This window comes from Schistocerca gregaria, chromosome 3 (assembly GCF_023897955.1).
Source record: "Schistocerca gregaria isolate iqSchGreg1 chromosome 3, iqSchGreg1.2, whole genome shotgun sequence".
Lineage (NCBI taxonomy): Eukaryota > Metazoa > Arthropoda > Insecta > Orthoptera > Acrididae > Schistocerca > Schistocerca gregaria.
In genome coordinates, this window is record NC_064922.1 from 227202070 (window position 1) to 227223650 (window position 21581).

The 21581-nt window shown below is 41.5% G+C and overlaps 2 protein-coding genes across 2 annotated transcripts in view; both read left to right on the forward strand.

The window, feature by feature from the left end:
* Positions 1 to 11536, forward strand: part of LOC126354302 (retinol dehydrogenase 14-like) — a 72219-nt gene extending 60683 nt beyond the window's left edge. The window contains exons 6-7 of the mRNA XM_050003856.1: positions 3021 to 3110; positions 11332 to 11536. Of these exons, the coding sequence (XP_049859813.1) occupies positions 3021 to 3110; positions 11332 to 11436 (195 nt within the window). The 3' untranslated portion in view covers positions 11437 to 11536. The remainder of the gene's footprint in view (positions 1 to 3020; positions 3111 to 11331) is intronic.
* Positions 11537 to 12126: 590 nt separating this feature from the next.
* LOC126355319 (acidic leucine-rich nuclear phosphoprotein 32 family member B-like) lies at positions 12127 to 21256 on the forward strand. The gene is made up of 3 exons (XM_050005612.1): positions 12127 to 12185; positions 20807 to 21015; positions 21060 to 21256. The coding sequence occupies exons 1-3, from the start codon at positions 12127 to 12129 to the stop codon at positions 21254 to 21256; spliced, it is 465 nt and encodes a 154-aa protein (XP_049861569.1).
* The last annotated feature ends 325 nt before the right edge of the window (positions 21257 to 21581 follow it).

Consider the following 21581-nt stretch of genomic DNA (forward strand, 5'->3'; position numbering starts at 1 on the left):
CTGTTCATAAATGTAGTCCCTAGTTATTTAGTTGAACTGGTAACTTTGAGGTTTTTGTGATTTGTCTTGAATCAAAATTTAATTGACTTCTTTTAATATTGATGTGGATGATCTCTCACTTTTCATTATTTATGGTCAATTACCACTTTTTACATTATACACATATCTTGTCTAAATCATTTTGTAATTGGTTTTGATGTTCTGGTGAGTTTACTAGGCAGTAAATGTCATCTGCAAATAATTGAAGATGGCAACTCTGTCTCCTATATCATTCACATAGATTAGAACCAGCAGACGACCTATAAGACTTCCTTGAGGAACACCAGATTTCACTCATGGGGATTTTTGGGTGGGGACAACGTAAATATAAACAAATTTAGACACACACTACCATACCAAACCACACAAAATAACGAAAAGAACAGACTACACAAAACTCCCCAAATTCCACTAAACACAATATCCTCTGGAATCTAAAACTTCCCTTGACCTATATAGCTCAACAGCAGCTACCAGTCCCACAAATTGGTATCAAACACTTCCCTTGACTTATATAGCTCAACAGCAGCTTCCAGTCCCACAAATTGGAATCAAACGCTTCCCTTGACCTAAGTAGCTCAACAGCAACTCCTGATACCGGAACACCCACAGGCACAGCCACAGCTGCTATCACAACCACAACCACAACCACAAATTGGAATTGAACACTTCCCTTGACATATATAGGTCAATAGAAACTACCGATACCAAATCATAAATCCCAAAACTACAACCATGTCCACAATCATCACTATCTCAAAAAACACAAGCCAACAAAATTGGAATTGAACACTTCCCTTGACCTGTTATCTTTATGACATCTCCACATATAGCCTTCCCTGGTCTGAGACACCAGAGCTTTAGTAAGCTTCATTTCTTCATGACACACTGAATGCTTCTGGAACTTAATCCAAAAATCCGAATAGTTGAAGAAATTTTATTAGAGACCACGCACTGTCCCCCATCATCGCTGACAAACGAAAACTGTTGACCTTGCCAGTCATATTCATACCTTCCAAAGACATAAAAAAAGCAATTTAGCAAAATTCACACACAACAAACAGAAAAAAATTACAACAACATCGACATAACAAAACCAAAATCGTTAACTCACTGAAAAATATTCCACTGAAAGCACAGTCACTACTGATACCACACACGTGCAATGCTACCATGCAAATGAACCCCCTACGCCACATAACACGCTACCCATAAACATACCACCAGAGAGAACCACCGACCACAACAATATGCCACCTATAAACATGCCACACACACAAACTAAACCAAAAACATGATCTAACACACAACACATAAACACACCACCAGAGAGCACCACCAATCACTTAAAAACAACGCCTACAAACACACCACTCTCACAAACTAAATTCCATGCCATCATAATGTCACACACCATAATAGCCTTACGTCACGGGTCAAAGCCAACGGGTGGGATTCCTCTCTGTATAGTTCAGGTAAGTTCTTGCCACACATCCTCTATTACAGAATCCTCCTGGGCTCAATCTACACTACCCTCTGCTGCCTACCTTCCTACACTGTGTCCCAGGATCCTACCTTCACTCATCCTGCACCCACACCCTCTTCCCTACACTCTCCCTTCCTATGTTTCTTAATCCCTCTCAACCCATTCCTCTATGTTATCAAGTCATCGTCATCATCATCATCATCATCATCATCATCATCATCATCATCATCATCCACTGCACAGATTCACTTGTACCACAATGTGTTCCTGTCCCATGTGCCTACTCCATGAGGTACTCCTATCCCATGCACTAGCTGCCTCCCTCTCAGCCATCCTTTCCCAAACCTCCTTCCTGTTCCATGAGTACTTTCTCCCCTCATCCATTCAACCTGATACAGTCCCTCATCTCAGTCAAGCTGCAGAACTGCAGTTCCGACACAGTGTATAGTTGTTACCTGTAGCATTAAATTACTGATGGTCTACCAGAACTATCTATTAATATGGTAACACAACTGTTCATTCTCTGTCTTAGTTTTTAGTATTGTTTGATACATCATTAGACTGTGTATAATCTTGTGGAGATAGTAATGAGACCTGCAGCTGTGCACTTTAGAATACTGAATTACAAGTTAAAACTGAATACACATAGTTTGCATTAAGACTTCATTCTTCATGGACATCATCCATTTACCATGAGATGAAATAATGTTCCAGATAACTTCTTATTAAACAGCAATATTTATTTATTAAAATGCCTAACAAATATAACAACTCCTCCTGTTCTGAAATAAATCTATTATGGATTAATCCACTCAAATTTCCAATATGGGATTTAAATCTGGGAGGAATGAGAGAGGAGGTGACAACCACAGACCACATGGATAGGGTACTCAGTTTCAGAAGAGAGCAGTTACAGCAATAATTGCTAATATAGTCAAACATCAATCTGTAGGGACTATTTTATCAAGTATGTCTACTTCTGTTTTTAAGACAATTATTTTTCTAAAAGATAATGTAGAAAAAAGTGTAATGAATAGAGCCTTGTTTTGTTACAATAAATGAATTAGACATGATTGTCACTAGATACTGAATGGTAAAGGAGGTGTAGACCACATGCTACATTCTCCTAGAAGATAGTTCTATGACCGGTTGCAAAAAGTATAAAACAATTAAATGGATATATTTTAAAGGGCAAACTGAAACAGTTGTTAAATAGAAGATGTTTATAATGAGTCTGCAGAACAGTACTATACAGAATTGAGTCAGAAATAACTTTCTTCAATTGCAGTACATTAGTATGATCAAATATTTATATTATAATGTCTGACACATATATTCATTACATTTAAAGCATTTATATTGTTTTAGGTACAAAGATTATTTTGATTATTAACGATCAGTCAAAATTTGTAACTGATACTAAAACTTTTATTAATACTTGAGAAAAATTGCTTTTTAACCTGTATTTTAAGATAAAGATTTATATTTTTTTAAGACTCCTTATGAGGGGGCACAGACATTGGTGCACCTGGCAGTCACTCCAGGTCTAGAGAAGATCACTGGAAAATATTTTGTGGATTGTGCGGTAAGAATAACTTTTTAAAAATCAGTTTGTTCAAAATATGCACGACTTGAAATGTAAATTCTAAATACTGAGCATAAACTACCCTTTATCATCAGAACTAGTTACAATTTTAGCAAAATGGCCATGTGAAAGAGGGAAGGAGAGGGAAAGACGAAAGGATGTGGGTTTTAAGGGAGAGGATAAGGAGTCATTCCAACCCCGGGAGTGGAAAGACTTACCTAAGGGGGAAAAAGGACACACACACACACACACACACACACACACACACACACACACAGAATTACGAGCTTTCGCAACTGGCAGTTGCTTCGTCAGGAAGGAAGGAAGGAAGGAGAGGGAAAAATGAAAGGATGTGGGTTTTAAGGGAGAGGGTAAGGAGTGAGTCATTCCAATGTGTGCGAGTGTACACCTGTCCTTTTTTTCCCCTAAGGGAAGTCTTTCCGCTCCCGGGATTGGAATGACTCCTTACCCTCTCCCTTAAAACCCACATCCTTTCATTTTTCCCTCTCCTTCCTTCCTTCCTGACGAAGCAACTGCCAGTTGCGAAAGCTCGTAATTCTGTGTGTGTGTTTTGTTCATGTGCCTGTCTGCCGGCGCTTTCCCGCTTGGTAAGTCTTGGAATCTTTGTTTTTAATATATTTTTCCCATGTGGAAGTTTCTTTCTGTTATATATATATATATATATATATATATATATGTGTGTGTGTGTGTGTGTGTGTGTGTGTGTGTGTGTGTGATGTGTGTGTGTGGGGGGGGGGGGGGGGGGGCGCAAGTGTATACCTGTCCTTTATTTCCCCCCTAAGGTAAGTCTTTCCGCTCCCAGGATTGGAATGACTCCTTACCCTCTCCCTTAAAACCCACATCCTTTCGTCTTTCCCTCTCCTTCCCTCTTTCCTGATGAAGCAACCCTTGGTTGCGAAACCTTGAATTTTATGTGTATGTTTGTATTTCTATCGACCTGCCAGCACTTTTGTTTGGTAAGTCACATCATCTTTGTTTTTAGATATATTTTTCCCAAGTGGAATGTTTCCCTCTATTATATTCATATCATTAATTAAATTTTTTGTTTTATAACTTTCACTTTTCCCTATATGTCCTTTGCATTATAATTTAAAAATAGACTCTTTTACATAGTAGTCATCAATAGGGAGTAAATCCCCTACCATTGATAAGTAGTTACTGTACTGAAATGCCGCACTTCCACATTTGTAATTAATCTTGTTACAATGCTATTGTAACTAAAAACAAATAATGTTTACCGGGCAAGATGGCGCAGCGGTCAGCACCTTGGACTTGCCCGCCCGGCTAGCCGTGCGGTCTAATGATCTGCTTCCCAAGCGGGAAGGCATGCCGGTCCCCAGCATGAATCCACCCAGTGGATTAGTGTTGAGGTCTGGTATGCCAGCCAGGCTGTGGATGGTTTATAAGGCAGTTTTCCATCTGCCTCAGTGAATGCAGGCTGATTCCCCTTATTCCCCTCTGTTACACTATGTCTGTGATTGCTGCATAAACACTGTCTCCATTTACATGTACATAATTACTCTACCACGCAGACATTTGGGGTTACACTCATCTGGTATGAGATGTTCCTGAGGGGGGGTGGGGGGGGGGGTGTCTACTGGGAGCCAAACTGCATGATAATCCCGGGCTCGGTGTGGAGCGGCAGTGGGCTTGGGTGGGTGGACTGCTGTGGCCTGTTGGGGGTTGTGAACCATTGAGGGCTATGATGGGACAAAGCCTCACCATCATTTCTAGGTTCCTGGTTCAATACACATACGTATACACCACGGACTTCAGGAGGATGATGGTTCAAATTCATGTCAAGCCTGCTGTGTCCTGCTATTAGTGCACATGAGTGCAAGTGTGCCAAGTGTGCCAAGTGTGCCAAGTGTGCCAAGTGTGCCAAGTGTGCCAAGTGTGCCAAGTGTGCCAAGTGTGCCAAGTGTGCCAAGTGTGCCAAGTGTGCCAAGTGTGCCAAGTGTGCCAAGTGTGCCAAGTGTGCCAAGTGTGCCAAGTGTGCCAAGTGTGCCAAGTGTGCCAAGTGTGCCAAGTGTGCCAAGTGTGCCAAGTGTGCCAAGTGTGCCAAGTGTGCCAAGTGTGCCAAGTGTGCCAAGTGTGCCAAGTGTGCCAAGTGTGCCAAGTGTGCCAAGTGTGCCAAGTGTGCCAAGTGTGCCAAGTGTGCCAAGTGTGCCAAGTGTGCCAAGTGTGCCAAGTGTGCCAAGTGTGCCAAGTGTGCCAAGTGTGCCAAGTGTGCCAAGTGTGCCAAGTGTGCCAAGTGTGCCAAGTGTGCCAAGTGTGCCAAGTGTGCCAAGTGTGCCAAGTGTGCCAAGTGTGCCAAGTGTGCCAAGTGTGCCAAGTGTGCCAAGTGTGCCAAGTGTGCCAAGTGTGCCAAGTGTGCCAAGTGTGCCAAGTGTGCCAAGTGTGCCAAGTGTGCCAAGTGTGCCAAGTGTGCCAAGTGTGCCAAGTGTGCCAAGTGTGCCAAGTGTGCCAAGTGTGCCAAGTGTGCCAAGTGTGCCAAGTGTGCCAAGTGTGCCAAGTGTGCCAAGTGTGCCAAGTGTGCCAAGTGTGCCAAGTGTGCCAAGTGTGCCAAGTGTGCCAAGTGTGCCAAGTGTGCCAAGTGTGCCAAGTGTGCCAAGTGTGCCAAGTGTGCCAAGTGTGCCAAGTGTGCCAAGTGTGCCAAGTGTGCCAAGTGTGCCAAGTGTGCCAAGTGTGCCAAGTGTGCCAAGTGTGCCAAGTGTGCCAAGTGTGCCAAGTGTGCCAAGTGTGCCAAGTGTGCCAAGTGTGCCAAGTGTGCCAAGTGTGCCAAGTGTGCCAAGTGTGCCAAGTGTGCCAAGTGTGCCAAGTGTGCCAAGTGTGCCAAGTGTGCCAAGTGTGCCAAGTGTGCCAAGTGTGCCAAGTGTGCCAAGTGTGCCAAGTGTGCCAAGTGTGCCAAGTGTGCCAAGTGTGCCAAGTGTGCCAAGTGTGCCAAGTGTGCCAAGTGTGCCAAGTGTGCCAAGTGTGCCAAGTGTGCCAAGTGTGCCAAGTGTGCCAAGTGTGCCAAGTGTGCCAAGTGTGCCAAGTGTGCCAAGTGTGCCAAGTGTGCCAAGTGTGCCAAGTGTGCCAAGTGTGCCAAGTGTGCCAAGTGTGCCAAGTGTGCCAAGTGTGCCAAGTGTGCCAAGTGTGCCAAGTGTTCCAAGTGTGCCAAGTGTGCCAAGTGTGCCAAGTGTGCCAAGTGTGCCAAGTGTGCCAAGTGTGCCAAGTGTGCCAAGTGTAGTGTCGCCATGCTTGTATACTTAAATCAAGCACCAACCGTACCAGCAAGGGCCGGCCACTAGAGACAGTGTGTAGGAAGGGTGCACAAGGCACAGTCTTTGTCGCAATGTCTATCAGTGACTCGCACCTATATACACGTGGAGCAGTGCTGACTCATTCTCACCATTTTCTTTCATTTTTTACCATTCACATCAGTTGTTCTATGTATCTCTTATGTTGCAACTTTCATATGGTTCTTTTATCTTGTTACATGTAGAGTCACAAGAGGCTTATTTCTGTTATTGTTTGGAGGTTTATGAATAAAGTTCTATTTGTGTTACTTGGTTACTAAATGATTGTTAATGAGTTTGGAATGGTTTCTGCATGTGCAGTCGTAAAGTGCTGTTTCATCTTGTTAAGTCATTATGGACACTGTAGTGCTGGCCATGACTGAATAGCTTACATTGGCAGTGACCACTTTGTTGGCTTCCATTAACAGTCAGGGTACCAATTCCACCAATCTGTCCACCCAGTTTTCCTCCATACGATGATTCATCAACCGAGTGTTTGAAAGCTTACAAGAAAAGACTCGGGCAGCATATTTTGGCTGTCAGTGTGAATGTGCAGGTTACAGTCCAACTACTATTGCAGACAAATGCATGCCATTGCAGAGCAAGTTGAATTCTACCTATGCTGCAAGAAACCAAACTAATCATACAGTCCCTGGGTAGCTGAATGTCAGAGCATTATTGTTGCCTTTAATGACTTATGTAGACTGTTTGGTGCTCTACGCAATCATGGCTTTACTTTGTGAAAACCTCCTTTGGCAGAAGTTTTGCAAATAGCACAACCTTTTGAAGTTTTAAAAAAAATGGCTCTGAGCACTACGGGACTTAACAGCTGAGGTCACTAGGTTTAAGTAGTTCTAAGTTCTAGAGGACTAACTAACCTAAAGACATCACACACATCCATGCCCGAGGCAGGATTCAAACCTGCGACCGTAGCCACGCGCGGTTTCAGACCGAAGCGCCTAGAACTGCTCGGCCACTCTGGCCAGCTTTTGAAGTTTTACAGACAGCTTGTGACCATATTGAAGCATGGAGCAAGGTGGTTGTAGTGTCACAAGATGTGCCCACTAGGATGAAAGATAGCTTGCATGAAGAAGCAGCAGTGGTGGTGGTAAACATGTCGGCCCAGTGCCAAGCAGATCAAGGCCAGCCCAAACAGCTGTGACCACCACAGGGCAAGTGTCAGTGTTCTCTGTTTCCATCTTGTCTTTTCCATTTTGTCCAGAATCGACATTAGCATGCTGCAAGAGCTGGGATACTTGTAATGCTTGCCAAAAGAAAGGCCACATCGCCTGTGTGTCATTCACTGAAGGTTGCTCAGCATATCGACATGGATGTAAAACTGTATGTCTCCAATGCTTGTGACTTCTCCCAAATTGTTCATCAAGGTAAGTGTTTTTCGCCATGTGCTCTAGCTACAGGTCAACCCAAGTGTTGCAGTGGCATTATTGAATTCTCAAGCCTGTTTAGGCTACCTGCCATTGACACCAGTCATGCAGGAGCTTTTCAGTTATAAAAAACAGACCATTGCACTGGTTTGACAATTTATGGCATCTGGCTCTTACAAGTCAGTGGTTCATTCCATTACATTTTTGATTGTTGTTGATGCCAGTGCTGAGAAATTATTTAGGATGGACTCATTTCAGGTATTTCAAGCTTCTGTCACGGTGCAAGCTGTTATGTCTAGTGCTTGGTTGTCTCCACTGGTTGTAGTTCAGGAGCTGTTGGGCAAACTATGCCTTTGTGGTGACTTCAGTACTACTGTCAACACACATTGATTACAGATACGTTCACCTCGCACACCAGGAGGAACTGTTGGTGAAATTATCGAGTGGCCAGTACTTTTCTAAAATTGATTTGTCTGAAGTGTATCTGCAGGTTCCTATGGACAAAGAGTCTCGCCAAGTTCTGGTTTTCAATACTCCTTTTGGTCTGCTGGGGTGAGAAACATTGGTCCACCCATTGCATGCCATGTTATGCAAGAAAGTACCTTTTTGCTGGGCACTAGATTGCAAATGTGCTTTTCAAATTTTGAAACCCAAATTACCCTCAACCCCTTGTTTAGCCAGGTTCTCTCCAGACCAGCACATACGTTTGATGATTGACACCTCACAGTGCAGCCTCAGCATGATCCTAGTGCACCAATATGCCAATGGCTCTGAATGAACTGTTGCTTTTACCCCTAAAACTCTCACTCTGGCCCTGCAGCATTACCCTCAGGGGAAAAAAGAGGGACTCTTGCCATATTCCATCACCTCTGCCCCGTAGAGTTCCTTGATGCCAAGATTGACAGACTTTCTAAACAGATGCAGAAAGAAATTCCAACTCGACGATCTGTTGTTAATTTGACAGAGAAAACTTTAGATGACGCGACTGTGTCTGTGCTAGCAAAAGGACTGAATTTTGCTCCCACACTTGTTTCACTGCCACTAGTGGATTTCATCAGTGCCATTGAAGAAGCTGTATGCTGTCTTGATACAGATAAAGCGGAGGAAGTTCGTTGAGAGTCTTGCCGTGTATTGACCAGCGGTGCACCAATGAAGAATAACATCTCGCTCATGGAGAGGATAGTCCTCCATAACTTACAAGCAGATGTGAATACAGTAGTCTTAAAATCTGACAAAGAAAATGCTACTGTCCTCATACCAAGGGATGACTATATTAATGAGATCAATGTTTCATTATGTGTTTCAACATATCGCAAAATCGATAAGGATCCCACGAGCTGAGTGGTGCAAAAAACAGCAGAACTTTTATCAAATAGTTCTCTACCCAAGGAGGTCATCAGGAGACTGAAATCAAACAGAACAGTTCCACCGAGGCTATGCGGACTGCCTAAGATCCACAAGGAAAATGTGCCATTACATCCAATTGTGAGTAACATTGGAGCAGCCACCTATGACCTAGCAAAATTCTTGGCACCTTTACTCAAACCAATGATAGGCAAGTGTGCACATCACATAGAGAATTCTGGTGATTTTATCAGTCGACTTCAGTCACTACAACTGCAAAGTAATGACTTATTGGTCAGTCTTGATGTGGTTTCACTGTTCACAAAGGTGCCTCTGGTGGACTCACAACACCTCCTTGGCAATATGTTTCGTGCAGATGTTACAGCATTGTTTGAACACACTCTCTCCTCTACATATTTTATATTTAACAACGAATTTTACGAACAATCTGATGGTGTCGCCATGGGGAGTCCTTTGTCTCCCCTGGTGGCCATTTTTTTTTTTTTATGGAGGATTTTGAGGAGAGAGCACTCGACTCTGCCACTTTTAAACTGACAGTATTTTGGTGGTACATTGACGACACTTTTATAATGTGGCCTCATGGTCTGGACCATCTCCAAGAATTTTTACGTCACATGAACCCCATACATGAAAACAAAGTTTACCATAGAGATAGAGAAAGATGGCTGTCTGCCATTTTTAGACGTCTTGGTGCGACAGAAGACTGATGGCACACTTGGTCACTCAGTGTACAGAAAGCCCACTCATACAGACCTGTATCTAAAAGCTACTAGTTGCCACCATCCAGCACAAAAAATGGGTGTTCTCAAAACCTTGATCCACCGTACCCATACTATCTCTGATGCCAACAGTCTTCAAGCGGAACTGGAACACGTGCAAAAAGTATTTCTGAGAAATGGCTTTTCACCTAGGCAAGTGAACAAAGTGATGAAGACATACAAACGACGGAACAAGGAAGAGGAAGAGACCTTCAGGTCGACTGTTTATCTACAATTTAGTGGGAATATTTCTTCACAGATAGGCAGAATATTGAGAAAGTATCAAGTGACAGTCATCTTTCGCCCTCCTCCTTTATTTTCATTCTTATTAAGTGAGGAAGAATAATAAATAGCAGATGAATGAAATCCAGCAGCAGAATTAAACATGGTGCTGTTAAACACACTTTATACTGACTTATTTGTGAATGTGAATGTCACCAGCGAGAACACTTTACACTGAGGTTTCATTCTGTTGACAATCTACTAAAATGAATTAACAATCACAGTGGAAAGTCCAGATTAGAACAACAATTAGTCTGGCCCCTGTGTCCAGAGATGACAGTGGCCGTGTGTGTGTGTGTGTGTGTGTGTGTGTGTGTGTGTGTGTGTGTGTGTGAGAGAGAGAGAGAGAGAGAGAGAGAGAGAGAGAGAGAGAGAGAGAGAGAGAGAGAAGCAAATCCACTGTTGGCTTTTACAATTGATTAAATTGTTTTATTTTCAATATGTGAGTGTTTTAACCTACAATTATCTGCATGACAAGTTAGTTTCTTCTATAAACAGTTTAATCTCACACACAGTATTTCATGACATCGGACTGCAACAGAGTTCAACATGTTTGTATTCTTGATAAGCAATGTATCACATAGTGCAAAACATAGTCAATAATCATTTAATGTTAGCTCCAGATTCAAAATTTGTACTCCATATCACCAAAACTGCCATGCTTTGTCACACATATCTTGAAGAAAATTACTGTTTTCACATTATGGGAATGGGATGCATGTAGAGGTATACTGAACAAACTGTCCTACAAATATCTGCACATAAATACATATTTCCACAGTAGATGTACACATGTACACAGCACGAGACATAAATGCAGACTGCTACAATAACATGGTGGCTTGAATGCCCAATCTCCGTCGAAGATCATGTGGTTCATGGTCAATATGACCTTTCCATGTCCATAACTATACACCTTTCATCCACCATTTCCTACCTGACATTTATGAGAGAGAGAGAGAGAGAGAGAGAGAGAGAGAGAGAGAGAGAGAGAGAGAGAGAGAGAGAGAGAGAGAGAGAGAGTGTGTGTGTGTGTGTGTGTGTGTGTGTGTGTGTGTGTGTGTGTGTGTGTGTGTGTGTGTGTGTGCGTGTGCGCACAGGCACTTAATCTGTTTCTTTATCATTACAGGAAGACAAGCCATTACCTCTGGCAGCAGATGAGGGTATGGCAAAGAAGCTCTGGGAGATGACTGAACAATTTGTGGGTCTCAAACCAGAAGAGAAATTCTGGTGACTAACACGTGCCTTGGTTGTAAAAGGCTACTGTTACTAACATTTCTGTGAATCTGCTAAGATATTTTGATATTTTAATAAATTATTATTTTCATGTTGAATGCTTTGAAATGTCATTCCTTCTAATCCATTTTCCAATGTATTTTCTGTGTTATTGAGGATCAGTTTCTGACATGGTAGTTTGTTGTTATGTATTTATTATTTGGTAGAATTTACATTAACATGCAACCAACAGGAACAACCTGGAGTAGAGGCCTAAATATAAAAAAACATCCAATATATTGTTTTCATCTCAATTAGCATATTATGATCTTTGTTTATACTATAAGTAATATATTTATTAATCTGCTGTGACAGAAATTGTGACAGGTAAATGGACTCGTGATCTATGGACTAAACTAACCCAAACCGTACACATATCTTGCAATGATATTAGGCACATTGTGAGGGTATGAGATTTTCCATGGTTTTTCCAGTAATAATTCTGATTAAAGTCAGTGGGCTAATCAGAATTTTCCATATCATAATAGTATGTAGATGAACCAGTTTGACAAATTTTGTGTTACTGGGAGGAGGGATAATATTGTCTTCTCAAGCACTAGGGCTAGCTCTATTTGGAATTATTGTTTCTTTGGAATACATGCTGTTGCTGTTCTGTTTGTCTGTCTGAGGTATTCCTTTAGGACTCTGCATGGTGCTGAGTTTGGCTGAACTGCACCTGATATCAATCCACAAGTGCAACAAAGAGATGTATGTGCTGTACATTGCTTCAAGTCATTCTAATAACCCAAATATCTGACAAACAAGAATGACAACAACATTAACCATTCTTTGTATGTTCATATTATGAACTCATCTGTATAGTACAATGAGAGTGAGTCATCATATAAAAAGATAAGATTAAATAGTATTTTATCCACGAGTTGTTGAGCAGATCTTTCAGCAGAGTTTCTAATAATTACTGTAACAAGCAACTAAGAAGAATCAGTCGGGAGTCCATTAACTTTTACTGCATCAGAGGAGATTGACAGTCATGGACTATCACACGATGTCACATTCCAAGTTTTATCTCAATTAAACAATATTGCTTAAAATTTTTGATTGATACAAAATGACAAAAAATTAATTAATAATAATGATGAAAGATAACCAACAGTGACCAACTATTGTAGATATCATCAAAAACAATGAGAAATTAAATTTGTTGTAGTGTAATGTAACAATGATGAACACTAATAGTCTGTATTAATTTACAAGCAGTCTTGCAGGCATAAGGAGAGTATATAAATTTATGAACATATACCATACTGCTGAAAAATACTGAATCATTTATACAAATTGAAAAAGTAATTTCTAGTCATATTTGCATCTTTACTCATCATCATAAACACAGTTTTCCACTTATTCTATATGTTCTCTCATTCCATATTTTTAGCATTACACTTGGTTTTTCAAAAGATGAAGATGCCTTTACCAATTTCAAATTTATCTTTGTTTTATAAACAGGGTGTAACAAAAAGGTATGGCCAAACTGACAGGAAACATTCCTCACACGCAAATAAAGAAAAGACGTTATGTGGACATGTGTCTGGAAACACTTAATTTCCATGTTAGAGCTCATTTTAGTTTCATCAGTATGTACTGTACTTTCTCGATTCACTGCCAGTTGGCCCAACTGAAGGAAGGTAATGTTGACTTCGATGCTTGTGTTGACATGCGACTCATTGCACTACAGTAGTAGCATCAAGCACATCAGTACATAGCATCAACAGGTCGGTGTTCATCACGAACATGGTTTCGCAGTCAGTGCAATGTTTGCAAATGTGGAGTTGGCAGATGCCCATTTCATGTATGGATTAGCACAGGGCAATAGCCATGGTGCGGTATGTTTGTATCGAGACAGATTTCCAGAACGAAGGTGTCCTGATAGGAAGACGTTCGAAGCAATTGATCGGTGTCTTAGGGAGCATGGAACATTCCAGCCTATGACTCTTGACTGGGGAAGACCTAGAATGCGAGGATACCTGCAATGGATGAGGCAATTCTTCGTGCAGTTGACAATAATCCTAATGTCAGCGTCAGAGAAGTTGCTGCTGTACAAGGTAACGTTGACCACATCACTGTATAGAGAGTGTTACGGGAGAACCAGTTGTTTCCGTACCATGTACAGTGTGTGCAGGCACTATCAGCAGCTTATTGGCCTCCACAGGTACACTTCTGCGAGTGGTTTATCCAACAATGTGTAAAATAGTATTTCAGTGCAAATGTTCTCTTTACAGGTGAGGCTTCATTCCAACGTGATGAAATAGTAAATTTTCACAATCAACGTGTGGGCTGATGAGAATCCGCACGCAATTGTGCAGCCATGTCATCAACACAGATTTTCTGTAAACATTTGGGCAGGCATTGTTGGCGATGTCTTGATTGGGCCCCATGTTCTTCCACCTATGCTCAATGGAGCACGTATCATGATTTCATATGGGATACTCTACCTGTGCTGCTAGAACATGTGCCTTTACAATTATGACACACCATGTGGTTCATGCATGATGGAGCTCCTGTACATTTCAGTTGAAGTGTTCATACGCTTCTCAACAACAGATTCGGTGACCGATAGATTGGTAGAGGCGGACCAATTCCATGGCCTCCACGCTCTCCTGACCTCAACCCTCTTGTCTTTCATTTATGGGGGCGTTTGAAAGCTCTTGTCTACGCAACCCCGGTACCAAATGTAAAGACACTTCATGCTCGTATTGTCTACGGCTGTGATACAATATGCCATTCTCCAGGGCTGCATCAGTGCATCAGGGATTCCATACGACAGAGGGTGGATGCATGTATCCTCGCTAACAGAGGACATTTTGAACATTTCCTGTAACAAAGTGTTTAAAGTCACTCTGGTATGTTCTGTTGCTGTGTGTTTCCATTCCATGATTAATGTGATTTGAAGAGAAGTAATAAAATGAGCTCCAACATGGAATGTAAGCGTTTCCGGACACGTGTCCACATAACACATTTTCTTTCTTTGTGTGTGAGGAATGTTTCCTTAATGTTTGATCTTACACTATTATTGTCTACCATTATGGTCAGTACAAATACTTTTGTTAATTATGTCTCTTCTAGCCCAGATATTATTGGGAAACTTATTCAGTTTATGAAAGTATTAAAGTAGCTAAGTCATTACTGTATTTTCATTTTCCAATGTAAATTTTCTTACTGGGCCAGAAATATCAAGTACGCTGTTTTTACATTGGTTCCTTTACAGAGAAAGCTATAATGAAATTAAAATTAAACTAGCATGCTACTGATAAATGTACATTCACACGAATTCTGAAGTTTCAATTCCTCAGACTACAAGAGATGATGTTCATATGTTGTATTTGCTTTGGTGTGCAATAACATATCTGAATGACAACTTAATTTCAATAAAAGAAAATAATTATAATCAATTATTTAGCACACCAAAGTGTTGCATGTAATATTTGTTTTAATATTTTTTTCAGTTTATAAGATTTTAAGAAGATCTGTGATAAAAATAATTAACCATTATCCGTTTAAAAGATGATTACACACAACACATTAAACATACACAGTACACAGATTGTTCATTCACATTACACTCATGCACACACAGGCAATACATACATATAGTTACTCTATAACATACTACGCACGAGTGTGAAATAGCAACATTACACTACATCAGTTCTACAGGAATTTTTCAGCACAGTAAGAGAATAACAATAATGACTTAATTTTGTGTTTAATGTTCATCTAGCCATACTCCTCAAAATCTAAAGATTTGTAAATGCAATTGAGTTTTTTTGCATGAATGATTTTACAGGCTTTGAATGAATCCATTCAAACTAATAATAATGGTAACTGCTTCTGTATCACTTTATATATGCAACTCTGCAATTTAAAAAGTTTCAAGTCTGGATTAGTGAAGTTAGTAATGAATAAAAAGAAACTAGAGAGAACTTAAGCTGGGTTTTAATGATTCAGGTGTTCTATATAGCTTAGCCACAGTCTAGGGGTTCTTTCAAGAATGATATTTTCACTTTGCGGTGGAGTGTGTGCTCATATGAAACTTCCTGGCAGATTAAAACTGTGTGCCAGACCAAGACTCTAACTCGAGACCTTTGCCTTTTATGGGCAAGTGCTCTACCAACTAAGCTACCCAAACACAACTCTCACCCCGTCCTCACAGCTTTACTTCCGCCAGTACCTCATCTACTACTTCTCCAAACCTCACAGAAGCTCTCCTGCCAGGAAGTTTCATATTAGTGCACACTCCACTGCAGAGTGAAAATCTCATTCTGGAAACATCCCAAAAACTGTGGCTAAGCCATGTCTCTGCTATATCCTTTCTTCCAGGAGTACTAGTTCTGCATGGTTCGCAGGAGAGTTTCTGTGAAGTCTGGAAAGTAGGAGACAAGGTACTGGCAGAAGAAAAGCTGTGAGGATGGGGTGAGAGTCATGTTTGGGTAGCTCAGTTGGTAGAGCACTTGCCCACAAAAGGCAAAGGTCCCAAGTTCGAGTCTCAGTCCAGCACACATTTTCACCCTGCAGCGGAGTGTGCACTGATATGAACTTTCTGGCAGATTAAAACTATCATTCTAGAGTGTTAGGATGGTTGATATCTTGCAGCATAACAGTCAAAAGACATTTTTCTTCTTTCTCTGGAGCAGCGTACAGTATGTGCCGGGGGTATAATAAAATAACACACATACACACATACAAAATTTCTAAAATAACACACATACACACATACAAAATTTCTAGCTTTGGCAACCAAGGGTTGCTTCTTCAAGAAAGAGGGAAAGACGGGGAAAGACGAAAGGATGTGGGTTATAAGGGATAGGGTAAGGAGTCATTCCAATCCCGGGAGCTACCTTAGGGGGAAAAAAAGCATAGGTATACACACACACACACACACACACACACCACACACACACACACACACACACACACACACACACACACACACACACACACAACCACACACACACAACCACACACACACATATATATACAGACACAAGCAGACATATTTAAAGGCAAAGAGTTTGGGCAGAGATGTCAGTGCAGAGGCAAAGATGATGTTGAATGACAGGTGAGGTATGAGTGAAGTGGCGGCAACTTGAAATTAGCGGAGATTGAGGCCTGGCGGATATCGAGAAGAGAGGATATACTGAAGGGCAAGTTCCCATCTCCGGAGTTCGGATGAGTTGGTGTTGGTGGGAAGTATCCAGATAACCCGGACGGTGTAACACTGTGCCAAGATGTGCTGGCCGTGCACCAAGGCATGTTTAGCCACAGGGTGATCCTCATTACCACAAACTCTGTCTGCCTGTGTCCATTCATGCGAATGGACAGTTTGTTGCTGGCCATTCCCACTTAGAAAGCGTCACAGCGTAGGCAGGTCAGTTGGTAAATCATGTGGGTGCTTTCACACGTGGCTCTGCCTTTGTCGTGAACACCTTCCGGGTTACAGGACTGGAGTAGGTGGTGGTGGGAGGGTGCATAGGACAAGTTTTACACTGGGGGCAGTTACAGGGGTAGGAGCCAGAGGGTAGGGCAGGTGGTTTGGGGATTTCATAGGGGCGAACCAAGAGGTTACGAAGGTTACGTGGATGGTGGAAAGACAATCTTGGTGGAGTGGGGAGGATTTCATGAAGGATGGATCTCATTTCGGGGCAGGATTTTAGGAAGTCGTATCCCTACTGGAGAGCCACATTCAGAGTCTGATCCAGTCCCGGGAAGTATCCTGTCACAAGTGGGGCACTATTGGGGTTCTTCTGTGAGAGGTTCTGGGTTTGAGGGGATGAGGAAGTGGCTCTGGTTATCTGCTTCTGTACCAGGTCGGGAGGGTAGTTGCGGGATGCGAAAGCTGTTTTCAGGTTGTTGGTGTAATGGTCGAGGGATTCAGGACTGGAGCAGATTCGTTTGCCACGAAGGCCTAGGCTGTAGGGAAGGGACCGTTTGATATGGAATGGGTGGCAGCTGTCATAATGGAGGTACTGTTGCTTGTTGGTGGGTTTGATGTGGACGGATGTGTGAAGCTGGTCATTGGACAGATGGAGGTCAACGTCTAGGAAAGTGGCATGGGATTTGGAGTAGGACCAGGTGAATCTGATGGAACCAAAGGAGTTGAGGTTGGAGAGGAAATTCTGGAGTTGTTCTTCACTGTGAGTGCAGATCATGAAGATGTCATCAATAAATCTGTACCAAACTTTGGGTTGGCAGGCTTGGGTAACCAAGAAGGCTTCCTCTAAGCGACCCATAAATAGGTTGGCATACGAGGGGGCCATCCTGGTACCCATGGCTGTTCCCTTGTTGGTATGTCTGGCCTTCAAAAGTGAAGAAGTTGTGGGTCAGGATGAAGCTGGCTAAGGTTACGAGGAAAGAGGTTTTAGGTAGGGTGGCAGGTGATCGGCGTGAAAGGAAGTGCTCCATTGCAGCGAGGCCCTGGACGTGCGGGATATTTGTGTATAGGGAAGTGGCATCAATGGTTACAAGGATGGTTTCTGGGGGTAACAGACAGGGTAAGGATTCCAGGCGTTCGAGAAAGTGGTTTGTGTCTTTGATGAAGGATAAGAGACTGCATGTAATGGGTTGAAGGTGTTGATCTACGTAGGCAGAGATACGTTCTGTGGGGGCTGGGGGCTTGGTAACCAGCTACAATGGGGCGGCCAGGATGTTTGGGTTTGTGAATTTTAGGAAGTAGGTAGAAGGCAGACAGTGTAAAGATATGTAATTTCAAGTAAAATAATTATATATCATATAACCTGGATAAAACTGAAACTGCTTTGTTTGGTGACTGAGATGGGACAGTGAAGATTGAGAACAGTTATCCAAGAGACTAATAGTAAGCTAAATATAGACTACTTTATTTCATAATGACAATGGAAATTCCTGGATAGAATAATAAGTAAGGTAAAGTAAAGTAAAGTAAAGTAAAAGAAGGGCAACCACTCACCTACAGCTGACTGATGTGTGTCACATGGAAGGTAGTGTCAATACTATTTCCTGTTGCATGTTTCTAAGTTCATGCTCTTGCTTTAGCAAAAGTGCACACATTCACACACACAACACTCAAAAGCACACATCAGCATAATACCAATACAATACCAACACTAGTCTCACTGTGGGTATGGTTATGGTCCCACGCCAATGTGCCGGCACTTGATGTTGTGCTGTAACAATATTACTCCATCCCACACATCACAGAATAATGTTGCAAAAAGAGGAAACTACACAATTGCAGGGGATGCACGTTCTGTGTTTAACCTTAGTAAACCGCCTAAAAAACTGTGGGCAGAAGTATGCATTACTGCTACATACCTTCTGAATCACACAGAGAAGCCCTCCATTGAAATTAAACCTCCTTATACACTCAGTAGACAACCTGAATAATCTGAGAATCTTTGAATGAAAATTTGTGTGCACATGCACACAAAATTGTGTTCCAAAGTTTGACAGTAAGACACTGCATGGATATGATGAAACCATTTGACAGAGTCAAGGTAATCTGGCTTCCAATGAGGAAAAGGAACCAGAAAATGCCAGCCATGACAAGAGCAGATAGTTTAAATGAAGAGGGAGAAGATTTGGATATGATGTCATTTCCAGAAGAAGTCAAGTGTTAAGTGAGAAGTGAGAAATGAAGAAGCAAACATGAAAAGAATGAACCAGAATCGAGGACCAGTGGATATTCTCTCTATATGTCTGGTTCTCCTGTAATTGGGAACAAGGATCCAAGTTTGTAAACTGAAGGTTAGCAGTCTAGCCACAGAAATCAGTGTTTGGAGGTCATTTCATGAAAAATTGAAGTCCCTGGAAGAGAAAAATACTTTAATATTAGTTGAGAGTCCAAGTGGTGCACAGATTTTGCAGAAATGATGGGTATTTTGCAAGAAAATTCCAGAAAATGAGAATTTTCACTTCAAGGATTGATTTGTGGCCAAAGGACATGTGTAGTGGTAGGGAATTGATTATGAAGGAACTTTCAGCTCTGTTGCATAAGATATGATTTGCATCCTGTTGGCAGGGGCTACTCCAAAAAAAATGAAGTTCTACCAGTTTGACACAAAAATAGCTTTGGTATACTTGAAAATGTGTACATGGAACAAGTGAAAGTTTTGGGGAGGATACTGGATGTGTACATGTTTGAAGAAAATGGTCTCCGACAGGCACAGTACTGTTGGAACAAATGTTTTGTAAACTTCATGTTGGAAGCTCAAACTTCCAAACAAGTGACACGTCTCACACTCCATGTTGACAATGCAAGTACAGTGGAGTTGGCTAAAAATACAATGCAACATCAAAATGCAAAGGACACAGTAGTCCATTACTTGTATGTTAGAGAATGGTTACTGAAAGCAAACCTTGAAATAGAACACCATAGGACTAACCAGTCAGCTGATCTGCTACAAAAGCCATTGGAGAGGGTCTGACTCAAGATACTGTATGAAAGAACTGGAGTGCAGAAGATTAAACTTGTGAAATTCAGAATTCATTTTTATATCTTTCTTTGGAGAAGTTTCAGCACTGAAAAGATAAATACAAAATATATTGTCTGTGTAATGTGATATTTAATATCTTTGCTACACAAGTGCAATGGAATCTTTGGACTGGTAAAATGGGAAGTGTCCCAAACTATGTTTTGTTGTGAGTGTGTCTCTGAAGAACCATGTTAAGATTGTTTATTTCAGACAGACTAAGAAAAATTTACTAAACAACAATGGAAATTCCCAAATGGAATAATACATGAAATAAGGGAAGGCTAATTATTCAGCCATAGCTCTTCTCTAGCAAAAGTACACACATTCACACATAGAGAAATTCCCCAATGCACACACAGGTTTGATAGTTTTCTGAGCGGAGTACAATGGGCAGTATCACACTTCAACAAATATACAACATTAGGAAAATGCATTAACTATACAAATGGCTTGATGTGAAATAACAACAATGGCTCATGATGAAGTCGTGGCAGATATGAGTGAGGGAGATCTAAACATACGAGGAGAAGAGAGGGCAAGAGATCTTAAGAGAAACAAACAGGAAAACTGAAACAAACAAACAAACACACACTAGACAGGTCAAAGTGTCAGTGGAGAGTTCAGCAACAAGGCTAGCCGATATCACATCACTCATGGTAACACAACACAGGGGACATGGAATCTGTAGAACAGGACAGATATGACAAGTGCTATGATCCATAGGAGGTTTAGTCACAGATCAAAGCTCTAAAAGAAGAGAAGTTGCAGATAAAGATATAATAGAAAGTAAAATTAAATTAACATCTTCCTGATCTCTTCTGTTGCTGCTGCATACATCAAATGTCCATCCTCATGTTTAATCAGCAATGGAGAAAATATAGGAGCAGAAACTTCTGATGAAGAAAGGGATGAGGATGATCATGAGTACAGCAGGCAGCTGAAAGGAGAAGATGAAGATGCTGAAGCAGGAAAACAATTGGAGGATGAAGACAAGCACTGGATGGAGAAAGAAGCTCAAGGAGTTGAGACAGGTGCAATGGGTGATGAAGTTAAGGAAGGTGATGAGGGTGGGAGTAAGGAGACCCAAGTGACAAAGGAGGTGAATTTGATAAAATAGAAGAGGAACGAGAAGAGAGAACAGAATGGGAGGCAGATGAAGATGACTGGGAGAAGGAAGGTGAAGATAACAAAAAGGAAGATAATTTAGATCAAGAAAAGGAGGAGAAGAACCAACAGAGACACGATAGTTCAGAAGGTGTAGAAGAAAGGGAATCTGAAGCAGCAGTAGTGTTAATAGAAAGTTGTGTCAGCTAGAAGGAGCAAGGAATTTTCAAACTATCATGAACTGTGTCAATAGAGAAAGACAAATTGACACTGTTTGCAGTATAATCAGATGTACCAGAAAATATTGGTTTTGGTGTATCTGTCAGTGCTTTGTCTGTAACCAGGCAAATTTTTCAAAGCCGTTGTGTGTTTTCTTCAACAACACTCAAGAAACCACAGGACAAACCAGAAGAACCCAGTAAGCAGGAAATGTGTGTGTGTGTGTGTGTGTGTGTGTGTGTGTGTATTTCCTTATTGATAACCTATTTGTATCTGGAGTTTCTATTGTTTGAGCTTTTAGTCTCAAACAGAGATA